General features: G+C 36.0%; 1 protein-coding gene across 1 annotated transcript in view; it reads left to right on the top strand.

The window, feature by feature from the left end:
* Positions 1–24,918, top strand: part of LOC128984397 (synembryn-A) — a 33,419-nt gene extending 8,501 nt beyond the window's left edge. The window contains exons 3-21 of the mRNA XM_054403715.1: positions 1,971–2,098; positions 8,214–8,412; positions 9,258–9,381; positions 9,977–10,087; positions 10,201–10,305; positions 10,419–10,523; positions 10,637–10,771; positions 10,865–10,975; positions 11,204–11,308; positions 11,428–11,538; positions 11,652–11,756; positions 11,870–11,980; positions 12,100–12,204; positions 12,318–12,493; positions 14,493–14,655; positions 15,272–15,515; positions 15,988–16,141; positions 18,190–18,309; positions 18,929–24,918. Coding sequence (XP_054259690.1) covers positions 1,971–2,098; positions 8,214–8,412; positions 9,258–9,381; positions 9,977–10,087; positions 10,201–10,305; positions 10,419–10,523; positions 10,637–10,771; positions 10,865–10,975; positions 11,204–11,308; positions 11,428–11,538; positions 11,652–11,756; positions 11,870–11,980; positions 12,100–12,204; positions 12,318–12,493; positions 14,493–14,655; positions 15,272–15,515; positions 15,988–16,141; positions 18,190–18,309; positions 18,929–19,061 — 2,545 coding nt within the window. The 3' untranslated portion in view covers positions 19,062–24,918. The remainder of the gene's footprint in view (positions 1–1,970; positions 2,099–8,213; positions 8,413–9,257; positions 9,382–9,976; positions 10,088–10,200; positions 10,306–10,418; positions 10,524–10,636; positions 10,772–10,864; positions 10,976–11,203; positions 11,309–11,427; positions 11,539–11,651; positions 11,757–11,869; positions 11,981–12,099; positions 12,205–12,317; positions 12,494–14,492; positions 14,656–15,271; positions 15,516–15,987; positions 16,142–18,189; positions 18,310–18,928) is intronic.
* Positions 24,919–25,613: the final 695 nt, after the last annotated feature.

Below are 25,613 nucleotides of genomic sequence, written 5' to 3'. Positions count from 1 at the left end.
GATCATGGAAGACGATAATGACGCCTCGGGAGATGCCTTGTCAAGTTGATTGCAAAATTGCAAGTTTAGGCGGTAATACATGGGAAAATGTAGCTATTACCGTAGGTGGCATGGTAAGACCTAGGCCCGGGACCGATTTACTTTTTCATTTTGATGTCCCCAGAGGCCAAAAACACCATTCGTTAAAATTTTACTTTCTCCCCCTATACCATAGTATATGGAGAAAGTATTGTTTTCGTCAAAATTTTCGAGTTTGAGTTTTGAGTGGATATATTCGTTTTGGGTCCCCCTGGACCCAAAAAAGTGGTTTTCGAAGTGATGTCTGTGTGTGTGTGTGTGTGTGTGTGTGTGTGTGTGTCTGTGTGTGTGTGTCTGTGTGTCTGGATGTGTACAGAGCTAGGGACTACACCTGTGGTCCGATTTCGATGAAATTTGGTATGTAGGTTCTAATCCATGGTATCTCCAGGCGTTTTTTTCATTTTTTTGAAATTTTGATTTTTAATGGGGATTTTCCCATAAAAACCCATAAAAAACCGGAAAAATCGAATTTTCTCAAAAATGGCCCGAACGATTTTGATAAAGATTTAGTATGTTGTAGCCCTTTAAATTCTGAACAAAATGGTACAAATTTCATTTCTCTAAAAATTACGGTTCAAAAGTTATGGTAAATTATGTTATTTTCCCATAAAAACCCCGTAAAATAACGAAAAATAGGATTTTAGAATAAAATTCCAGTTTTAATTTAACATAGTATGTTATGGTCCTTAAAGTTTTGATAGTTTTTTTCATTTAAAAAAAAATAATTTTTTATGGGAATTTTCACATAAAACCCCATAAAATAACGGAAAAATACGATTTTCCCAAAAACGGCAAGAACGATTTTGATAAAAATTTGGTATGTTATAGTCCTTTATATTCTAAACAAAATGGTACAAATCCCATTTCTGTAAAAATTACGGTTCAAAAGTTATTGTAAATTATGTTATTTTCCCATAAAAAAACCCATAAAATAACGGAAAAATCGGATTTTCACTAAACTGGCCCAAAACGATTTTGATAAAAATTTTGTATGTAGTCCTTTAAATTCTTAACAAGATTATACTAATCCCAATTCCGTATATTTACTCTCACCGCTTACACAATATGATAAATGTTGTTGACAAACTTATGGGAGAAAGTATGTGTCAGAATGCTGATACCGTTTATTAAATATGTATATCAAAGTGTTTTTGTACAATTATTGGTTACGGAGAAAATTCAAAAGAATGTTATTTTAAAATTCCCATATTATTCTTATGGAGAATATTGTAAAATGTTGTAGTTTGCTTGTTTATGGAAATATTTTGATCAAACTTGGTGAATTTATTTATTTTATACAAAGTTATTCATATTTTACTAAAAACACACTTTTTTACCCTCCCTGTAGCACCAAGCCTAGGTACTCATAAAACCTAATGTTAATTAAATATATTCAATTGAAAATCAGTTCAGGCAAATGAAAATTCGCATAGTTGGCAAGTTTGCTGCGGCGGGGGTATTATTTATATAGACTAACTATTAACATTTTACATAAAAAAACACTTTTACCCTCCCTGTTGCAGCAAACCTAAGTATGTGTTAAACTGATTCTATTTAAATAGGGAATAAATGTGTTATTTTTAAGGAGACATTTTTTTGTGTAAATCCAATCAGGCAAATGGAAATTTGCTTAGTCTGCAGGTTTGCTGCGGTGGGTGTATTTACAAATTACCACATGGCAACCCTACCTATTATTATTATGTTTTTGATAAAAAAAAGTGCTGGCTTATAAATTCTGAAAAAAAAAACTGATCTTAGTAGCAAAGATAGTTAAATAGTTAAAGCATTTTAATGGTCATTATTACAGTTAATTAACTCTTGGAAAGAGATGGTTTCCAGAATCAATTATTTTTGGAGTTCTTGTACATTAATAAGCAATGAATGTGTCATAGCCGGGAGAAGGCGGACTTGGAAGAGTTGTGTTGTGAGAAGTGGATGAACATTCTTCTCTACCATGCGGGTTTGGTGCCGCAGGAACAAGCCATGCTCATGACTAACCAGCCGTTTGACAACTTTGATGGTTAGTAAATCTTAGCTTAGACCAATAATTAGTGCCATGTGTGAAAGTTTGTGTATCAACAGCTAAGTTCCTACTATATACAGGTGTGTTTATACTTTTTAGCGTGTTTTGGCTTCTGTGTTCACCAGAATTCACAAATAAATGTCAAAGTTACCTGTGTTCCTTCCTGAGCAATCTGTTTTAGTTTCATCGTAGCTACAGATTTTTCATGCCAAATACAATTGAGTACACATTTAAGTTGTAAAAATGTAAAGTTGTAGTTGTAAAATAAAAATAAAAACATTTTTTCATGGCCCCCAGGATTGCATTAATATGACAAATAATGGTTAAACATACCTCGTCAGAAAATCCTTAGCATTTAGTTTGAAATTGCTACATATGTTTCGGAGGCTATTTAAGCATTTCCGCCATCGTCAGGCAAACAAAAGGATCCACTTGATGTGTCGTCAGAATAAATAAAACACACATTTTACACAAAACATAAAAAACTATAGTGATAGGCCTATCAACTACACACACTGCCGTGGACATGGCAGAAAGCAGACTGAATGCTATGTTGTCATGTGACTTGACTCTGGGTTGTCATCTGCGTTATCAACATCTGATACTGGTCTATTGTAGTGACGGAGGAGAGTATTGAAAATCGAATGAGATTCATAGTTGAGTTTTTCATTCTAAATTTGTGTGCTGTCCTTGGTTTTTATTTCTTTATATATTTCAAATTCTTCCATAGTATTTAATCTGGTCCAAGAATCGATCCTTGAGGAACACCAACTGTAATCTTTTCCCATTCTGATATTGATTTTTTATTATTTAAAAAATTATTGTTCTTTGAAAATGGTTTGTTAAGTAGCAAGTCAACCAAAAGACAGATTTTTTTGAAAAGTTATAAATATTTAGCTTTTTCAAAAGGATATCATGGTTGACACAGTCAAATGCCTTGGATAGGTCACAAAACACTCCCATTGTGCTCTGTGACCCATCCAAAGCCCATGAAACCTCACTAATAAAATCTGTAAAGCTTTCAATGTGCTTAAACCCTTTCTAAAACCAAATTGTTCACTAGCCAAAATATTATTATTTTCTAGAAAACTTGAGATTTGTTTGTATGCTAGTTTTTCAATTACTTTTTAAAATGATGGTACACAGGTGATCCAGAAAGTAAAGAACGTTTCATTATGACGCCGCTAGGCGCGCGCCGATCTCATACATTTTGGTGCGTGCGCACTCGGCAACTCAGTCGGCGTCCAGCCGTGACAACGGGAGCTTTCTCACGCTGCCCGTTTTTTCACAATTTCAACTTAAGATGAGCGCTGCAATAAAAAATCCCGCCAGTTAAGGGGTGCGGTCAGTGATACGGTTTTTGTTGGAATACACTTAATTTTTGTTGGAATACAGACTTTGTGGTTTGAAATTGTCACGCAACAAAGCGAAAGACCCGTTATCGGGAATCGGCGGTTTTAGGGAACCTTTTCATCAACTTTAGCGACCGGTTCCATCGGTCACAATGCTCGGGCGTCCGCCCTTCGCTTCGTCATGACTCATGAGCGTCAGATCGGCCATTTTTAATCTGAATGCACCATTTTCTCAGAACTTTCAATCATTACGTTTTTTTCCTTAAACTTCATACCCTTGGCGATAAATGTCTATCGATTTTAAGTTTAATGCCACCACAAACCGTATCACTGACCGCACCTCTTAACTGGCGGTATTTTTAATCGCAGCGCTCATCTTAAGTTGAAATTGTGAAAAAACGGGCAGCGCGAGAATGCTCCCGTTGTCACGGCTGGACGCCGACTGAGTTGCCGAGTGCGCATGCACCAAAATGTACGAGATCGGCACGCGCCTAGAGGCGTCATAACGAAACATTCTTTACTTTCTGGATAACAACCCACGTAGAAGGGAAACTGGTCGATAATTGTCCAGATTTTGTCTCTCGCCCTTCTTGAAGAGATGTTTGAGCTCAGCATATTTTAAATGATTCGGAAAAGTGTTTGTTTGAAAACATTGATTTATAATTATAGATAAAGGTTCAGCTATGAAATTAGAGACAATTTTCATCAGATCGATAGGAATACATTCCCATCCTATCCAGCAGATTTTAACTTTTGAGAGATTTTATATTATTAACTAGAAGAGTACCCGTCCTTCGTACGGGGTTGGCAAATAAGTATAAAGTGCTTATTGCAGTTTTACTCAAGCTTTGCTTTTGTAATGGGTAAGGACACAATTTGGTAAAATTAAATTTGTTTCTTTAAATTTACCGTAAGCTATCGTATAACACATCTACCATAGCAATAATGTTCTATCACTGTACCTAAATCATAGAAATAAATAAATCAAATATTCAAATATTATCAATATCACAAAGTATTCATTAAATTAAAAACATAAACATAACTGTAAACAATCCTACTTCTCATTGAGTATCAAAGTTTTTGTTGCTACTTAGTTCAAATTAACTGTTTTCATAAATAAATAAAAAATATATATAGTGCTGCACCCTGTTGGTAAATCTTTTAACTTAAAATGCTTTTGCAGATCATAGAATCAACTTTTGTATTAGTTGAAACAGCCACTAACTAAATTCTTTAATTCCCTTAAAATATGAATTCTCATAAGGTTAACATAGGGAACTATAGATCCACTGGGGCGGAGCCCGAAAGGATTTTTGAGATAAGAATGTGCCTATATGTTAATCGGGAATGTGAGCTATCATCATGCCAAATTTCAGCCCAATACGTCGAGTAGTTAATGTGTGATTGAACTTCAAACTAACAAACAAACACACAAACATTCACATTTATAATATTAGTAAGATAACTTCTTCTATATTTACAAAACTGAATTCAAATGAATTAGGTTGGCTTCCTGCTAATGAATACTAGTATGTTTTAATTAGTTTGGATGTAAATTAACACAATCGAGACATAATATTTTATATTGGCTAACTATGACATAATTTATGGTAATGAAGCTGACATGTAACATATGCAAATTGCCTTCCACCATTTTTTGTGTGTTATTATAACAAACATAAATAATCAATAATTCTGATTGTCATATTTGGGTTTTAAAACTTTTGACAAACTCAAGTTTAATCTATATATATAAACTCCAATGTAAGTATTGTGAAAATGTTTGTTTGTTTGTTTGTTTGTCCTTTATGGAAACCGCTCGACAGATTGTAATGAAACTTTCAGGCATTATTAAGCATTATTCAAGGACGGTTTGTGTAAAGTTTGGTGCAGATCCGTCAAAAGGGCTCCGCCCCAGTGGCTCTGGAGTTTTTCATGTTAACCTTATGAGTATTCATATTTAAATGGAATTAAAGAATCTTAACAGCTGGTTCAACAAAACAATTTGATTCTGTGATGTTCAATAGCATTAAATAAAAAATTAATAGGTTTACCAACAGGGTTTTTTTTTTTTTTTCAAGGGAGAGGAGGGAAAATGCTTTTACGCACACGGGTAGCCAGCCTGTAGTGTGAGACTCCTGAATCTATCGCAGACTACTCACTAAAAAACCCCCTCTACTCTGTTGGACACAGACCTGGAATTGTTTGTCACATTACTTCAAGTCAGGCCAACATGTTACCTAAGCCCTCAGGGCTCTCACCGTTTATGGCATTTGGATACTTCATGACCTACACCGCATCCCGGTCAAGGTCGAGCTTCTTGGTGCGGAGAATACCCTGGATGTAATGTGACACACAGGTCCAATTGTCCTCACCCTCCGTCATCATCGGTATGACCAACAGGGTGCAGCACTATTATTTTTTTCTTATTTATGACAACAGTTAACTTGCAACGAAAAGGTGAGTGAGCGTAGCGAACGAACTTCAACCTGGAGGAGAGTTAGGGTAGCGAACGAGCTAACCAGAAGGCAAGTGAGCGCAGCGAACGAGCTCCAACCTAAAGGTGAGTGAGCGTAGCGAACGAACTTCAACCATGACGTGATTGAGCCATGCGAACGAGCTCATCTTGAAAATGATCGAGCATTTGACATAAAACCACATTAGGACAGGACGACGTCTGTCGGGCCAGCTAGTGGGTTGATAAAGCAGCTTAATCTTTTAACACGTTCGCTACTGCAATAGTACGAAATTTTTCATTCACATGGACCAGCGACGCCCGGTTTCCACCCATAGACTTCCGTTGCATATTTGCGTCGGGGTTCTAACGTTATTAAAATGCTTATATCTTTGTAACAGTCTTTTTGAAGGCACTGAATTCCCTGCAGTGGTCTACAGAGATGTCTGACGCACAACTGTGTCGCTTGGTCTGTGGATATGATGATTGGTGACGTCATATGATAGTTGGAAAAACTGGTCTTTACTTTTCTGCATCACTGTATGTATGTATGCAGTATGTATGCAGTATGTATGCTGCATTATCCTATGTAGCCTTTATATTCGTTCAGTTATAAAGTGTTCTTGAATAATCTGTTTTTTTTCTATTTACTTTCACCTTAAAACACAAAAAAATTAACTGTTGCATATATGCGACGTTTGGTCTATTTCAATAAAACTATGATAATTTTCACTATGGTCTTTGCTGTAGACCGGGCGTCGCAAATATGCAACATTACAAAAGGTTATAAAAAATACAAAAAAACAAGAATAAATTATTTACAAACACGATTGTTGCGTATTACAATGTAAATGACCACTGTTTTACAGGTTTTCGCCCGTGTCTGTGTGTACTGTTATGCAAGTGACAGCCGGTCTATGTGTAAGATTCAAATGTATACCTCAGTCTGTGGCAATGACCGCGGTGTCGCATGTATGCGACGCTCAGTAGCGAACGTGTTAACCTAAAGATGTGTTTCCCCTCTGCCAATTCACCTTTTTGGGAACTAAGCCTACTATTTAAATTAATTTCAGTTTAAAAAAATGAAATCTCCAGTTAGCTTCCAAAATCATCACAACTGTTTATCATACATAAACAAAACTTGAACCACTAGATACAGAGGTGGTATGAAATGTTTGGTTTTTATGTAATAATTTTACAAACCATCAATAGGCAATTTGTTGAAACCCCTAAAGAGATGCTTTAAAATGAGAATCTTTGAAAACAAAGACAAAGTACATTTCATTAAATAATAGCTGGCCCGACAGACGTCGTCCTGTCCTAATGTGGTTTTATGTCAAAATCTCGTTCGTTTTCAAGATGAGCTCTAGATAAATTGGTCACGGTCTACCAAATGGTGATAATTTCAAATCCAAAATTACACCGGAAGTGGCTTTTTCAGACCGGAAGTGGACTTTTTTAAATGTAAACTACCAATTTTAATCACAGAATCGGATTCTACGTTAAAAAATACATAACTTTTGTCTACAAAAATTTTAGAAAAAACTTGTTTTCTACCCTTAATCCCCTATTAAAATCAATAATTTTGGGTCATTCATCTGTCAAAGATACTCGAAACAATAATAGAGAAAAACAATAACAAAGATTACATAAAGACATATGATGAATAGGATCAGCTGTTTATTGTAAACACTATGGTAATTGAGTAACAACTGGTCTACACATTACTTAGTTTCATTTTATTTTTAAAATAAATAATTTGTTTTTACATTAAAGTGGTCAAATGTAAAAACAAATGATAAAAAAAAATAATTCAAGCAATGTGTTACTCAATTACTAAGGCGTTTACAATAAACAGCTGATCCTATTCATCATATGTATTTATGTAATCTTTGTTATTTGTTTTTCTCTATTATTGTTTCGAGTATCTTTGACAGATAAATGACCCAAAATTATTGATTTTAATAGGGGATTAAGGGTAGAAAACAAGTTTTTTATAAAAATGTTTTAGACGAAAGTTATGTATTTTTTAACGTAGAATCTGATTCTGTGATCAAAATTGGTAGTTTACATTTAAAAAAGTCCACTTCCGGTCTGAAAAAGCCACTTCCGGTGTGACTTTGTATTTGAAATTATCACCATTTGGTAGACCGTGACCAATTTATCTAGTTCTGTATTATTTTTTGTTTGTAAGAAAACGTTTCCCTCGTTTTTAAAGGGGTGTACGGGTGGTTTTGGACACCCGGTATATAGAAGATTCTCCAACATGCTTCATTGCTGAACACTTGTGTTTACATTGCAGTTGTCCTGGAGGCCATGAAGTGCTTGTGCAACCTGATTTTCAACTGTGAGCAGGCTCAGAAGTTGTGTAGTCACAACCATGCCATTGAGGCTATCATGATCCGCCTCCGCACCTACCGCGACCCACTACTGCCTCATGAGATCAAGTTCTTCGACATGAGGATGCTGTTCGTCATGACTGCCCTCCAGCCTGAAATAAGGTGAAGTAGATATGATTATAAGTGTACCTTGTGCAACACATTTACACCTTCAACATACCTCTTACTTATTAAAAAAGTTAAAAAAAAAACTGCTTTTTACTTTCTCCCCCTATACATAGTATATGAAGAATGTATTGTTTTCGTCAAGATTTTCGAGTTTGAGTTTTGAGTGGATCCATTTTGGGTCCCCCTGTACCCAAAAAATTGGTTTTCGAAGTGATGTCTGTGTGTGTGGATGTGTACTGAGCTACAGACCACACCTGTTGTCCGATTTTGATGAAATTTGGTATGTAGGTACTAATCCATGATATCTCCAGGCTTTCTTCATTTTTTTTAAATAAAATTTTTTAATAGGGATTTTTCAATAAAAACCCATAAAATAATAGGTCATAATTAAACCCATAAAATAATAGGTCATAATTAAACCCATAAAATAATAGGTCATAATTAAACCCTAATATCATAATAATTTTATGTTAATTACTTTATCTATAAATAAAATGTTTGTTTTAGAAACATTCGTTTTTTATAAACATTTTCCTGAGAGAGACTTCTACTTTTTACTAAATTTACTTTGTACTCATCATAATTAGTTAAAAATTATAGTTTTTATAATAGGTAGGTTTATCCGAACACCAGCCAAGGGCTTGGTCCTGTGTTGGGCAAATAAAAGGGATTCTACTGAAATGAGTGATCCCTATCAAACCGAGCTTGTGTTGTGAAATTTGGTGGTTGAAGGCATCTAGGGCTGGCCAATTATTGCAAAGCTCAGAAATATGTAGGACTGCTTAACTAGTGTTTTGCTACAGTAGTTCATTACTCAAATTTAGTTTTCCTCCAAACAGACCCCGCTTAAAGGAAGAGCTACATGGATTGACCTACTTAATGGAAATCTTAGACCTAATACTGAAGGAAGCCTCAGGAGAAGAAGAAGAACGCACCGCTTGTTCTAGACCACCAGTTTTACTAGTAAGACATTACAGTTTACTAATTGTACCCTTTTTACAATTATCTATGTATATTATAACACCTACTGTTCCTCTCCTAATACGTAGTTCACAGATTATAAGATCCAAATTATTCTCACAAATTTTTTATTTTCTTATTCATGTCTCATATTTTTTGTGCATTACCTACGGCAGCCCTTAATTATATACTATACAAGAACCTAGTCTGGTCAAAATTGCATTTTTTACCAGATTTACCTAAGCACATCTGCTGAATGATTTTTATTTTCAAGTTTACTGGTACTTGAAAATTGATTATGATAGCTGTTCCAATAATGGGATTGAGACCCGGATCCATTGCTCAATTTTGTCAGAAGGGGTTTAACAACATTCACAGATGGCGTTAGTCAATAAACAATCCTCGCTTTATGTGGTTTGATTGCCATGACACTATGCGGTAACGCATCTATTTATTTATTTCTACGTCAAGCAGCCAATTTACAACTGTATTCTATTGTATACTTCAAGGACTCCCTGTCCATTAAATTATTTTTTTTTGCTAAAAATGTTCTCTCAGGATGAGTTGCTGAGTACCGGTATGCTTTGTCATGTTGTAGGACAGTCAAGTACAGCTGGCCAGTGAGGTGCTGAAGGTGTTGTTCAACCTGACATGCAAGAGTCAAGGAGTGCCAGATGAGTTGCTGAGTACCGGTATGCTTTGTCATGTTGTAGGACAGTCAAGTACAGCTGGCCAGTGAGGTGCTGAAGGTGTTGTTCAACCTGACATGCAAGAGTCAAGGAGTGCCAGACGAGTTGCTGAGTATGCTTTGTCGTGTTGTAGGACAGTCAAGTACAGCTGGCCAGTGAGGTGCTGAAGGTGTTGTTCAACCTGACATGCAAGAGTCAAGGAGTGCCAGATGAGTTGCTGAGTATGCTTTGTCGTGTTGTAGGACAGTCAAGTACAGCTGGCCAGTGAGGTGCTGAAGGTGTTGTTCAACCTGACATGCAAGAGTCAAGGAGTGCCAGACGAGTTGCTGAGTATGCTTTGTCATGTTGTAGGACAGTCAAGTACAGCTGGCCAGTGAGGTGCTGAAGGTGTTGTTCAACCTGACATGCAAGAGTCAAGGAGTGCCAGACGAGTTGCTGAGTATGCTTTGTCGTGTTGTAGGACAGTCAAGTACAGCTGGCCAGTGAGGTGCTGAAGGTGTTGTTCAACCTGACAAGCAAGAGTCAAGGAGTGCCAGATGAGTTGCTGAGTATGCTTTGTCGTGTTGTAGGACAGTCAAGTACAGCTGGCCAGTGAGGTGCTGAAGGTGTTGTTCAACCTGACATGCAAGAGTCAAGGAGTGCCAGACGATGCTGAGTACCGGTATGCTTTGTCATGTTGTAGGACAGTCAAGTACAGCTGGCCAGTGAGGTGCTGAAGGTGTTGTTCAACCTGACATGCAAGAGTCAAGGAGTGCCAGATGAGTTGCTGAGTACCGGTATGCTTTGTCATGTTGTAGGACAGTCAAGTACAGCTGGCCAGTGAGGTGCTGAAGGTGTTGTTCAACCTGACATGCAAGAGTCAAGGAGTGCCAGACGAGTTGCTGAGTACCGGTATGCTTTGTCATGTTGTAGGACAGCCAAGTACAGCTGGCCAGTGAGGTGCTGAAGGTGTTGTTCAACCTGACATGCAAGAGTCAAGGAGTGCCAGACGAGTTGCTGAGTACCGGTATGCTTTGTCATGTTGTAGGACAGCCAAGTACAGCTGGCCAGTGAGGTGCTGAAGGTGTTGTTCAACCTGACATGCAAGAGTCAAGGAGTGCCAGACGAGTTGCTGAGTATGCTTTGTCGTGTTGTAGGACAGTCAAGTACAGCTGGCCAGTGAGGTGCTGAAGGTGTTGTTCAACCTGACATGCAAGAGTCAAGGAGTGCCAGACGAGTTGCTGAGTATGCTTTGTCGTGTTGTAGGACAGTCAAGTACAGCTGGCCAGTGAGGTGCTGAAGGTGTTGTTCAACCTGACATGCAAGAGTCAAGGAGTGCCAGACGAGTTGCTGAGTACCGGTATGCTTTGTCATGTTGTAGGACAGTCAAGTACAGCTGGCCAGTGAGGTGCTGAAGGTGTTGTTCAACCTGACATGCAAGAGTCAAGGAGTGCCAGACGAGTTGCTGAGTACCGGTATGCTTTGTCATGTTGTAGGACAGTCAAGTACAGCTGGCCAGTGAGGTGCTGAAGGTGTTGTTCAACCTGACATGCAAGAGTCAAGGAGTGCCAGACGAGTTGCTGAGTATGCTTTGTCGTGTTGTAGGACAGTCAAGTACAGCTGGCCAGTGAGGTGCTGAAGGTGTTGTTCAACCTGACATGCAAGAGTCAAGGAGTGCCAGACGAGTTGCTGAGTATGCTTTGTCGTGTTGTAGGACAGTCAAGTACAGCTGGCCAGTGAGGTGCTGAAGGTGTTGTTCAACCTGACATGCAAGAGTCAAGGAGTGCCAGACGAGTTGCTGAGTATGCTTTGTCGTGTTGTAGGACAGTCAAGTACAGCTGGCCAGTGAGGTGCTGAAGGTGTTGTTCAACCTGACATGCAAGAGTCAAGGAGTGCCAGACGAGTTGCTGAGTACCGGTATGCTTTGTCATGTTGTAGGACAGTCAAGTACAGCTGGCCAGTGAGGTGCTGAAGGTGTTGTTCAACCTGACATGCAAGAGTCAAGGAGTGCCAGACGAGTTGCTGAGTACCGGTATGCTTTGTCATGTTGTAGGACAGTCAAGTACAGCTGGCCAGTGAGGTGCTGAAGGTGTTGTTCAACCTGACATGCAAGAGTCAAGGAGTGCCAGACGAGTTGCTGAGTATGCTTTGTCGTGTTGTAGGACAGTCAAGTACAGCTGGCCAGTGAGGTGCTGAAGGTGTTGTTCAACCTGACATGCAAGAGTCAAGGAGTGCCAAACGAGTTGCTGAGTATGCTTTGTCGTGTTGTAGGACAGTCAAGTACAGCTGGCCAGTGAGGTGCTGAAGGTGTTGTTCAACCTGACATGCAAGAGTCAAGGAGTGCCAGACGAGGAGGAGGACGCCCAGCTGGTCAGACTGGAGTCCATACTCAAGGATCTACTCTTGTGTGACACAGAGCCTGCATCCAACAAGGAAATGCTGCACACGTACGTAACACCTTGCAAGTAATAAACACTACTAGTGAACCTGTGCGGCTCAATGCCCCGCAAAAACATATGAATAAATTTAGAAAACAAATTCATCGTGTTATATATTGACTCGTCGAAAATTAAATACAGTAATAATAAAGCATTAGAAGGGAAGCAATCCAGCCATTTTCTAGCTGTATGCGTATTATATTTAGTAAATTAATAAGTGTTCAAGTTCAAGTATGTTACAGGGTAGTTATTTTTTTTTTAAGATTCTTAAAAACACAAACAAAACATTTTATCATATCAAACCAATAGGCAGTGAATGTAGTATATACCTATGTAGCATATTTTGAGGGTCATAAAATGCTGCTTGAAGAAAACACTTATCACAAAAGCACTTCCATGAATACTACGATTTTAGTCTTAAAGTTGCCTTCAGGAATATTACCCTGGTCAGAATTTTCCGTAATGAATATGCTTATCCTACTATTAAAAGATGTAGCCTTACTTAAAACAACCTATACAGTATATAGTTGCTCATGACTGAAATTGGTCTGGCTAAGAACATTGCTGCTCTTTAATTAAAGTGCTTGTGCTGCAAATGCCAAAGATAACAGAAATTAGCATCTTTCCATTTTAAAAGGTAACTTTGTTTCAGACGGGCAAATTTTTTATCCTCAAAATCATAGTATGTCCTTACTCACTTGTTCCATGTTAGGACTTTACATTCTACTTTACATTGTTGTTAACCGTTCTGATCACATGAAGCCTTGTGCCATTAATGAGGCCCTTTTTGATGTATTAATATCAATAAAACCACTGCCTCCTTTTATTTGCATAATCTGTGTCTTGGCAATCCACTGACCTTAATATTTAAAAACTCAGTTGGATTTTCTAGATGGGTGCCTCTGCCTTCGACTGTTTTCGAGGACCCACTCTTCCCCTTGGCATACTGACAATTAATTACCTAACTTGTTAAGTTCATGTAGTAATTCATTAATACTGTTAGTTTATAAAAAAAAATAGATAAAAAGTACTTAGCTTGGTGCTTTCATAACTGCAAACTCAAAATACACCCACAAGTAAAAAATAATCAAGTTATTGGTTAAAAAAAACTATGTTTGTGTAAAAAGGTTATTCACATGAAGTAGATGATTTGTTTGATTTCTTGATCAGCTGTTTCGTTTCTAATGAATTAATAATGTCAAAAGATTGTGATTTTAAATACATCATTTATTATAGTAAAGTTTTTCTACTTATTCTCTTATTCTCAATTAAATTTTACTATTCCCAGCATGAAAATAAAGTAGTGAGATCCATTATGAGTAAAGTTTAAGGCACACAATCCTTGATTGAAATGTAGTATACATTAGTAGTCATATTACACAGAAATTATTATGTAGTAGACTTTGACTATTTTCAATTAACAAACATATGTTTCTGTAAATAAAAATTATCTCCCTTGTTATCCTTATGGAGAAATACGAAACTTTAAAGGGCCCCAGGGCCTCACTCTCTAATTATTTCCTTAAAAAGAAGGTTTCCTGCACAACTTCACGTTACGCTCTTTCAAATGACACCAAAAACATGTCAATCGGTTTAGTAGTTTCGGAGGAGTAATTGTCACAAAAATCGTGCTTGCGTATTAAATAAGTATAGATAAAATGAATAACAGCCCTGCACCAGTAAATACAGCTTTGCAACAATAATATTCCGGTGAAGATGTTTAGGACCACAATTTTGCATTAAGTAGCCATGGTTAAAAACTATCCTAAAATATATTATGTAAGATTATTTTTTTACTGAACCTTAACAGTTAATTTTCAGAGATTGTGATTATCCCTCTAAAAAATAGTCTCATCAACCATGGAAACTTGCCCTAGCGCATTATTGTCTAGGATTATTCTCTACATCCCAAGTAAAAAAAAAATCTACTTGAAATCTCTACTTTACTTACATCGCCCATCACAAAACTGTTTAATCATACTGGGAAATAACTGACGATTGGTGACAGGCACGTGGTAAACTTGCTGACCACAATGCCAGGCAAGTGCCACCAAGAGTTAATGACTCCTCTGACGAAAGATGTACCCAAGGATGCAGAGTTTGAGGGATACAACATGGAGGCCATGGCTGTCCTCGTTGGCTTCCTGACCACCAGGCTGGACCAGACTCCGGTAAGCTCTAAATTTTTTGCACTCTACCTAATTGCCACTATTATAAGAATTTTGTAACGATTGCAGGCATTCCTGAATGGGGAAGATTGTACTGTGGTGCAATAAACACTATCACCTTTCTATTGGACCTTAAGATGTCTATCAGGTGTTGGCAATGAGTGCCTTTGACTTTAGTGGTGACCCTGATATACAACATCCTTGAAATCCGGGCTCTTGTACTTTATGTTGCATCCTACTAATTGCCATTGTGAAACCACCCTAAAGTATGCTGGATAAAGCTGAGGTTATTTCGTGTGAGTGTCCATATTGGAAGCACATGCTTGTTTTTTAGTTCAACTGAGAATTTCCACTGAAAAAAGTGGCCAAATTAGGAATTTTACTCTACTTTATATTCTAATCAAAAGTGCCAAAGTACCGACTACATAATTATGTTTTAGAGAGTGGAAAACACCCTCATACCAATACAGATTATTGGCTTTTACTGTACTTTCCAAGAGTACTATACTTTCCAAAGATATTGATCTTTTAAACTGTCATCAGGTGTGAAAGTGTTTGTATCTTTTTCATAGCATCGCATAGTAAACTTTAATGCTGAATGCAAAGCAACTTTGTCCAGGGTGTACAGAGTCTACAGGAGCGCTTGGCTCCCATCGTCACAGTGTTGCTGGAGTGTGCCATCAACCACCGACTGTTGCGCAAGTATCTGCGATGGCGCATACTGCCACCTCTGCGCGACGTGCACACTCGCCCGGAGGAGGGGCAGACGCTGCGCAACAAGCTGTGTCGTCTGCTCACCTCACCTGTCACCAACGTGCGAGACCTGGTAGCCGAGTTGCTGTTTGTACTGTGCAAGGAGAGTGGTGAGTCATTATCTGGTTCAGTTTATTGAAATTCATTGGGAACCATGCCTATAAGGTACAAAAATGTCTATCTTTGTTTGTATTATGATTACGCCCTGAGAACTAAAAAGTGCTAATCTAGTTCCTAGACTTGTTCACAGTCACAACAATTTAACACTAAATGGAAATAACATTGGACCTTGTGTGCAGTGAAAAAGATTTTAGACATTCCAGATGATGCCAGAGTAATTTATTACATAATTAAATGTAAAATAAAGGTCAAACAATTTTTTACCAATAAAAGGTTGTATGTTTTTGATGAGCTGTTGTTTAGTTTAGCGTTTAGTGACACGACTCAATGTCATCAAACTAGTATAAAGTTTCTTCCAATTTCAATCATCCACAAACATTCTTTGAATGAAGAGTTGAATTTTAAAGAACAATAAAGAATTTCATATGTATATTGACTTACCAGATGTTTTATCTGTGTCAGTTTCCCGGATGATCAAGTACACTGGGTATGGCAATGCTGCTGGACAGTTTGCCAACAGAGGTCTACTGGCTCAACATCAGGGCAGTCAACCTCACGGACAATACAGCTCTGACAGTGACAGTGAGACTGATGAGTATGCTACTTACAAACACGGGTCAGTTAGAGGCAGGGACACAATATCATTACCTATAGAACTAGCCATTCCATTCCCATGTTTATGCTGTTGAATTGAGCCACCAGTTGCTATCGTGGAAGCCAGGTTTGGAGCGCCCTGGAGCATGGGAATACAACAAAATTTTGAAAAACAATAACTGTAAACTAGTGTTTATATGCAATCTAGACATAATAATTTTTTAAATATAAATTGGTATTTTAATTGGGTTTATTATATTTAAGCTATTTGATTAGTGTGTTCGAAAATAAAAACATGAATTTAAATTAAGTTCATCGGACAAAACTTATCCTTACTTAGAAATTTCCTCAAAACAGGATAGCTTTACCAAGTACACGTAAACAGCGGGAACTGAGCAAAGGGCACAAATTTACAAATGTCGGTGACGTATAAGCACATAGTTAGAAGATAATGCCCATTTTTTGCATTATCTTTGGCATAATTGAACAATACAAACATAAATCCTTTCCTACTTTTATAGGATTTTTGACATTGTGTAATAACTAAATCGGGCTTTGGCGGGCCTAGCAGCTTTAACTCAACTCTCCGTTCAAAACTTACCACCTCACCACCCGCATACTTTGTAGAAATATTTTTAACCAAATTCATAGTTCATTATTAGCCCTAAACAACATTTCTAAAGAAACAGTGGTATATTAATAAATTAACAACTCAAATAACGGCGTGTGCGGCACGATAAACATAACCTCACGAATCACTATATTCACTTATTTATTTGACTGATCAGTGACTCCCCCCTCCCCTTCACCTTCCTTCCGGCCCTACCACGCTTGACAACAACATAGTAAAAAAAAAATCCTAGCCTGGCGCCTCCCCCGCTCCTCCCTAGTGCTTGCCGCCCTGGAGCGAATGCTCCACTTTCTCCACTGTCGCTACGCCACTGGTGGAAGAAGTTGATAATGTGTCCGTTACCACTGAGCAATATTTTGTAGCGATTGCAGAAGACGATTAAGATGTCTCCACAACTGCAGGATATAATCACAATATAGAGATTAAGCTAATGGAGAATTTCAGTCTGGCACATCTCTAGTTATACAACATAGATATTGATATTTGTTTGCAAGATCTTTTACCTTTGATAAGATATTTATTTCATGTGTAGAAGGGTTTACATTTGAATTGGCTTGTTCAAATTTTTCATTGTATTGTCTGGACATATTTTCAGGGGATGGACATATAGACAGGGCCTATTTTCCACATAGGCTAAGTAGGCTGCAGCCTAGGGTGGCAAATTTTGGTAATTTTTTCATCTGTTACTTAACAAATAAACCGTGTTGGGGACGCAAAGTTTGATTTTTTTCTAACAGAAAAAATTATTTTTAATCCTCAAAATTCCGATTAGTCATTTTAAGACCGACCTGGGCGTTTCCGCAGTGCCATGGTCAACAAATTACCGAGTGTTATTTTCATATAATGTACGCTTATTCAACGGTCCTGCTCAATGGTATATGCATCAATCTATAAGTGTATGAATCATGTCAAGTTAAGATTTACAGAAACAAATTTGATGATGATTTTGTCGTCGAGGGTAGTCATTTCCAAGCTCACTGGTGTCTGCAGTTTATAAATTTGATGACTGTTCTTTGCAAGGAATATTTAACTACCTACCTGAGGTATCATTCCCTTCAAGACGTGTATCCAAATTTTGACATAGCATCGTGAATTTGCTTTTCGATTCCAGCTACTAATTGCTCGGACCTTCCATAAAACTGTTTCAAAACTCACTTTTCACGGTGCCTAAGATATGGAGCATTTTACTCCAATGCTGAATTTTTAACCATAATGACTTTTGGTTTGTAAGTCTATCCAAGGCCTTCTCAGTTTTTTTTAAAGGTTTGTTGATTTTGAAAATCAGTTTAGTTGTTTTTTAAATCTATTTTTCTTTAATGCCAACTCTTGAATGAACCACAGAATTTTAAACCATAATGAATTTTCTGGGTTAGTGTCTAAATTGGGTAAAGTCTTTTCAATTTTTGTGTCTTAATATTTTCTCCTCTTTGCTGATGCAGCATCAACCCGGTGGTCGGATGTTACGAGCCACCCAGGCCTGACCCCACGGCTCACATGACGGAGGAACAAAAGGAATATGAGGCAATGCAACTGGTCAACATGATGGACAAACTGCACAGGTAACTCTTCTCTTATACCAAGTACCTATTGATACATCAAGCCAACCTCTCTTCCATTCCTCCATTCACTGTGCATCTAACGTGCAAACGGATGTGAACAGTACATTCGTTTGATTACAAAGAATAAAGATGCTTTGGTTGGACAGAGATAATAAAAGAGACAAAAGAAGCTGATATGTCCAATTTTGCAATAATTGGCAACAACGCCAATCTTGCTAGAAAGAGGGATGAATACTTACTATCAGTTTGCCTGCCTGTAAGATGGTTGCAGTGCTTACCTTCTTACAAATTACAGTGTGGTGTAGACTGTGGCAGTCAGTATCAGAATCCATCAATTTATTTGATGTTATACCAACACGATGTTATACAACCACAATGTAATAGTTATTACATTTACTGCCGGATGCTCCACCCTTGAGGTGAAATAACCTTTTTGGTGATTAGGGTGAGACCTAGCAGTAAATCTCATCGAACGATGTGATTGGTACCAGAGAAATCTCCAAGCAAATAATTCGTTTCACCACCTTTTCATGGATGTAGACTTTCATGTTTAAATCAATTATTGCCAGCTTAAGTAGCCTGCAATTTGTATTTTGACTTTTATTTTCTGTTGCCATAGGCAAGGTGTGATCAACCCTTGTCGTATTGGGGAGGATGGCCGGCCGGAACCTGTTGGACATATCATGGAGTTGCAGGAAGAACTACCTAGACAACAGGTGAGCGGAGGTAAAGTCGAGGGTGCGGACGACTGAGTCAACTTCTGACTGTACTAACAGCTCCAGCTGATGTGATACTAACCTCACTGATGCCACAAGGTTATCTCAGTGGACTCTCAGATATAAGGATGAAAATGTCAATAATTTAGGGGAACTGGAGAACTTGTAACATAAAACTTTTAACTTCTATCTCATCTATAGATACTGAAAGTATATTTCTCACCCTTGTTATTATCACAGTGCTGTTGTTGACTAAATATTAAGTCTTGGTTAGGGATGGATTTTACAGCATGAGGTAGTTTGTCGGTGAAAGAGATTGAAAGATTTGTTTCTGTACAGTAGACTCCTACTCGTCAGGATCCGCTGAGTTCTGTCGGTTATCCCAATGCTTTTTCCAAAGTTGCGTAAACAATCAAGTTATAAGCTGTTATAGCACAACTCAATAGATTTCACGTCACTGCAAACAAATTTTAATTATTTGTGTTTATATTTTTTTTATTTTACTAATTTTTTTAAAAACCGTATGCTATTTTAAAACTTATCCTGTAATTTTTGTTTGAAATTTTGATGGTTTTGAATTATTAACTGCATCAATATTTGAGACAAGGAAGACTATATTAATTTAACCCTGATATGAGGAAAAACGAGTGTGAGCTGGATGGTTGTTTAGTTATAGTGAATTTTTAGTTGGCTTCTACTCTCTCTCTCGCTCTCTCTCTCTATCTCTCTCTCTCCCTGACGTTCTAACCATAAGTAACAACTGGCACAAGTGATAAGAGTGAGAAATCTCCCAAAACTATTGTTAATCCATACCTCTATCAATGGTAGGTTGTTTTAAAGCATTCATGATGAACATTGAATAAGTATTTGGTTAATTTTTTAGTTCTTGAATTTTATAGTTCAACTGCGTACCTTTAAAAATTGTATTTTATTTTAACATTGCTCTGTAAGATAATATGTGTTCACATTATGCATTGAAGATTAGTTATTTGTTAATTAAAATGTTTTCTAGTTCCCTTGATCCTAATTCAGTAAATACTTTTCATCCTTATGCCTACTTGTCAAATGATATGATAAGTCGTCTGTTTATATAAGTAATTGATAAGGGTAATTTGGTTTCCACAATGAAATGGAAATACTAAATTATATGTGTAGATGTGAATCTGTATAAAAAGGAAGTGAACGGGAACTGTTACCTAAACTATTATATCCCAGGTTTCTTCCACCTCCCGATTAATTATGTTAAATGATTTAACACTTTTAATGGTACGTCCAGTGAGATCTTTTGTAAGAGAAATCACTTTGAAGTTGTTTGCTTTGCAAAAAAGAACTATTGAGTTTATTGTTTTTTAAATGTGTTTTTAAAATCTTTTATAGTTTAAGGTGGTTAAGCTAATCCAATATAATTGTTCAATATGACTTTGTTTGTAAATCTGAAGTTTCTTAAACCAGTAAACAGAATGATGGAACAATTTTGTCATACTGTAGAGAACAGTGTTTTTTAACAAAAAATGTGTTGCTGGGCAAAAGTTTATTTTTATTGGCTACATTAAAGGCGATCAGCCGAAGTCAAAGACATCAGCTGTAAATTTTTGACAGTAGTAGCATCTTGTTCGCGGATTTAGCAAAAAAATAATTCTAATTAATGAATAAATTAGTGTTTATTATTAAATTTAATTTTTGTTTATTATCTCATTATACTGTATGTATTTTACTTAAGTAAATGGCCCATTATCAATATTTAGATGAATTTAAATGTAAACATATTTTATCAGTTTGAATTCCTCATATTGTTGAAGAAGTAATACCTGTGTTGCATCTAACTTTCAACAGCTATTTGTAAAAAAGATGAGAAGCTTTAGAAAGTTAATTTAGTTAAGTAAACAATTTACAACAATTAACTTTTAGTCATCCTCAAAAAATGGTGCAATATGACAAAAAAATAGAGTTCATCACACATGCCAAAAGTGTCCCTTTAATCCTCGCTTAGTTTCAGATCTCGACATCACCTAGTCATTAAACTTGAGCTTGAGTCGTAAAAGTCACTTTAGGTCCTTGTGATGACATATACTATTTTTTTTGTAAGAAAGCACAGAATTTACTATCATAAGAAAGCACAGTACTTGAAACCTAATATGACTTTGTTTGTATCCATACTCAAGTTTAAGCTGAAATTGCATTTGTAAATAACCTAACAGAAATGTGACAATTTATTCATTTCTTACTTTTTGATTCTGTAGTGTTGCGTTGATGCTGCCATGTATTTTCTAAGGTACTCTTGGGCTAAATATTTCTTAAGATTTTACATTTTCATACCATGATAATTTTTTTAATCATTGAAACATTTGAGTATATAAGTAATAATTGTGTTATAGGTAAAAATGTGTTTCGGGACCAATAAAAAATTGTGTATATTATAATAATTCTCTTAAAAATGATTTTATAAGTGAAATGTATGGGCACATTTTTGTTTTCCCCTTTTATTATTGTATTTTTTAAACTTTGATTAATTTCACTCACAGTGGTGAAAAGGAAATGGAAAATGAAAGAAAGTATTTTGATTTATTCAGCACTGGTTCTGTATTATATGAGTACAATCAGACTAATACGCTTAGCAGTATGTGTGTTGCGTCTTAGATTAAATCAAATGTGTGAGTAAAATAGTGGAATGGTGTGCGATGTTGTAATTAAGTTCAAGTTACGTGTTTAAGAATACCTACCAAAAAACTCAGTAGGAATAAAAAAAAAACAATATTATGTATTTAATAATCAATAAATAATTTAAAAAAAGTGCATAAATGGTTTATCCTTGTTTAGCCTTAGGATAGCTTACGTTGGTGCTAAAGACAGTTGTTAAATACGATCTGTAGACTATTATAAGAAGAAAGAAGGTACTAACACCGTTTTCAGAAACAATGTTGGATATGAGTTTTTGCCAAGAAAGGTTCAACTATTTGCAGAAAGTACGGTTTTCACAAATTTCATAGTAAATCAGACCGCTATTGTCTGAACTTTTTGTACCATGAACGTATATAAACATTCTCAACTAAGCTCAATACAACTAATTACCTTAAGAGGGTTCCCTACCCCCGCCGAAAAACGTCAGAAAACCGCTTCCCGCTGTATCATATAGCGATTCTAGTTTTAACATTTAAATTGTGAACCAAACACCATTTTGTACATAAAGAGTGGTTCTACTAAGTTTGCTTTTTAAAAAATTTCTATGCTTACGCAATCAAGGGCAACGACTTGTCAAAGTTAGTGAACTTTACAGTTAAATAATAATATCTTTTTATGAAATTATCGATTTTTAATAAAGCAATATTAGTGCGAAATTTAACTAAAAATATCAATTCACTTTTAGTTTCAAGAAAAGATTATTTTTTGTATGTGCAAAATGAAACCGCGTAAAACCTTGCACGGCGAAAAGTGCTATGATTCTGACGGACTCTAGCGGCCTTTATCGAAACTACTGTCTCGCGGAGGGACCACAATAATGCTAAATGGACCAGCAGACAGCAATCCTAGGGAATATTTTGTCGTCTTGTAGTTCCAACTAAACTCACCAGGGTCGCAGAAAATTGAAAACAGTTAGAGGTAGGGAACCCCCTTAAGGATGTGCCTAAATGAATGAACTCTAAACCACTGTGAATTTGGAACAGTTGCTTATTTTAAAACACAAACATCATTTGTCCTTCACTTTCAATCGTGTTGTCTTAGAAATAAACATCATTAATTTATTTTCCTTTTTCCCTCCCAAATGATCGTAAGATGCCCATTAATTGAAACTCAACAAGAAAAAACAATAATTACACATTTTATCGCTCACTATACGCATAAAAAAAACTGTAATTTTCATTATTGGATCCTGAGATAAATTTAAAATACTTTGAAGCTATACTCTTGAAATTCTGAAAAAATTTAAACAAAGAAAGTAAATCGGTGATCGTGTAACTAATTATTGAATTTTTCATAGAATTTTCAGACAAGTAACCAAGGTTCCTCACGATTTCAGTTGTAAGAACAAATTTTTAAAGTTTCCGTTTCGGTTTCAAGATTTAACATTTCGGTTTTTGACCATAAATAATGGGGAGAAATAATCAATCTAGGAACCCCTGTTTTATTATTGTTTTAATACATCGCACACCCTTCTCTTATGCTAGTTTAAGGTAGAGTAGATTATGTGGTGTTGTACACTTTGCCACTTGTATGGAGTGGCTGTATTCGTGCTATGTTAGCATTCCTAACCCATATTGTAATTATTAAGCGTGACAATAGCGTGTGTATAGATATACAGTAGACTATAGCAGCATCTCATATCATACATGTGACATTGTACACCAAAGTACACAGCGAATGTTTGCAACTCAGCGTAAAGCGTTTCTTAAGTTCTTGACATGTTCACTGTTTTGTAATACTTCTGTTTTATGTTAGTATCTTGAAGATCACATAGACAACTTGGGTATAAAAAATTATATAAATAAAAATTTAACTTCACGGATAAAATCATGATAATAGCAATAATTGTTCATTTATTTAAAAATTGTTTGGGGAAATATCCTATATTTTGTACTAAATATATTTATGCGTCTGACAAAGTATGCTCAATAATATGATGATTAATTTATGTATACTAGTAGAAACCTGCCATAAACGATAAACAAGTTTTCTAACCAGAAGTAATTAAACCATCAATGGTAGACTGATTAATTATGGTATAAGCAAACGGTACCAGTAACCAAACTATGAATATCTTTGTTCAGGGACTTGTGTCAGTTTTTTTCTTAAATAAAAAGACTATTTAGAAAAACACCAGCCCTATTGTTACCTTGACAAGTCTCAGGACTAGAGAGCCATATCATCTAGAGCTATATCAGCTGGTAGGACAAGCAAAGAGCAATAGTCAGACTCTACATATTAATTGACTGTAAGATTCCAGTTTCCAACAATAATATGTTAACTAAAATATCTGTGGCCAAGTGACCTGCACCAATAAAAAAATAAAATAAAAACATTAATATGGACTTTATAAGAAAATTGTATTGATGTGCATGTATAGGAAACAACACACTTTAAAAATTATGTTGGTCTATTGAATTTTACTCTATTGTTGAGTTCAATGAAATTTTGATATAATATTGATTTGTGGTTTTAAGTTTTTATAATTTGACACTACGTACGTTATTCACTGTTGATAATAGTGTCCAAAAAGAACAGTTTTGTATACAAATACAACATAGAAAAAGAAAAAGCCATACAAATATGTTTAGGAAACCATTAACAGTTAGCTGTTTAGGTGCTACACAAGCCATGTCATCTGATGTTCCGAGTAGGCTGTTAGTAACCCATCTGACTTCCTCAAGGTTGTCAGGCAATAGCCCACGTCTGGTGGGATAGAATAAAGAAACCAATAAAACACTTAAAAGTTAGTCTTGTGCTGTAAAACTAAGATGAAATGCTTTAGAACAGAGCTTGTTTTTCTAGAATATTAGATATAAGAGTAAAAACTAGATATTAAAACCAATTTGTACGTTTTCATTGCCATTATGAACAAAATTTGTTTCATAAACATAGACGTATGATTCCCATAAATTTGTTGTGCCACTTATTACTTAATACAACTTAAATGTTATATTTGTCAGTAAATAACAAAATAATGTAAAAACTAGTTATAGAATCTTATAAAACCACATTCAAACCAGTCTTGATCATTTAAACCCTAACTCATTTGTGTAAATGTTGTAAACTTAAAAGTGTAAGCTTGATGTAAATTTGTGATGAAAGTAGGTTAGAAACTTTGAACTATTTATTGTTTGAAAGGGTAAAATAATTTATCAAAGCATTTAATAATTGTTTCTGTTCTTTTATGTTTTCAATAAATATATTGTAAAATACATAATGCATTTCATTGTTGTATAATCCTCTAATTATAAAGCCTTTACATAATAACCATTGTAGGTGGATTCAGGAGGTAAAACTTTCCATCACCATAGACTGAAGATCTGTTCAGTGATTTAAAGACAGTGGAAGTAACATTATGGTAAAAGTCCCTTGACACAAACTAAGCTACTGTGTTTTGTTGACAGGGGGTTTTATGGCTGGCTTACCTTACTGAAAAGTAAAGATTGTTAGCTTTGTTTCCATCAAGTTCACTAAATGGAAAACATAAATTAAATTCTTACTCTTTGGTGAGGAATACTACAATTTGCAATGCCTATAAAAGTGAAATTGTTTGCATTTGACATTTTGACTGTACAGTTTTAAATACTTCACCACAGAGACAATATTTTAGAAAAATTGATTTTGGTTGCCAATTGAAAATCATATTCCATTTTATTTTATTGATCATTTTGTTTTATTATGTGAAACAAATTGAGCTATTCTCATCACTTTGCCTATTTAACAATGTTTAAGGAATCATATTGCAGTCGATATGCAAGGTTTGCTACACGCAATTTACATTTGATCCATACCAACTCGCACAATCCATTTCAAGGTAGGCTTCTTTTGGGCCTAAATCTTTTGAGGTGACAATGAGCTAAGCTTACACAGTCTTACTTACTATTACTATGTAAACAGAAAATAATG

This window comes from Macrosteles quadrilineatus, unplaced genomic scaffold (assembly GCF_028750875.1).
Source record: "Macrosteles quadrilineatus isolate MER2022 unplaced genomic scaffold, UCM_ALF_1.0 Scaffold_2__2_contigs__length_208266976, whole genome shotgun sequence".
In the NCBI taxonomy this organism is placed as follows: domain Eukaryota; kingdom Metazoa; phylum Arthropoda; class Insecta; order Hemiptera; family Cicadellidae; genus Macrosteles; species Macrosteles quadrilineatus.
Note: the sequence above shows the minus strand (reverse complement) of the source record. Positions and strands in the feature narration are given on the sequence as shown.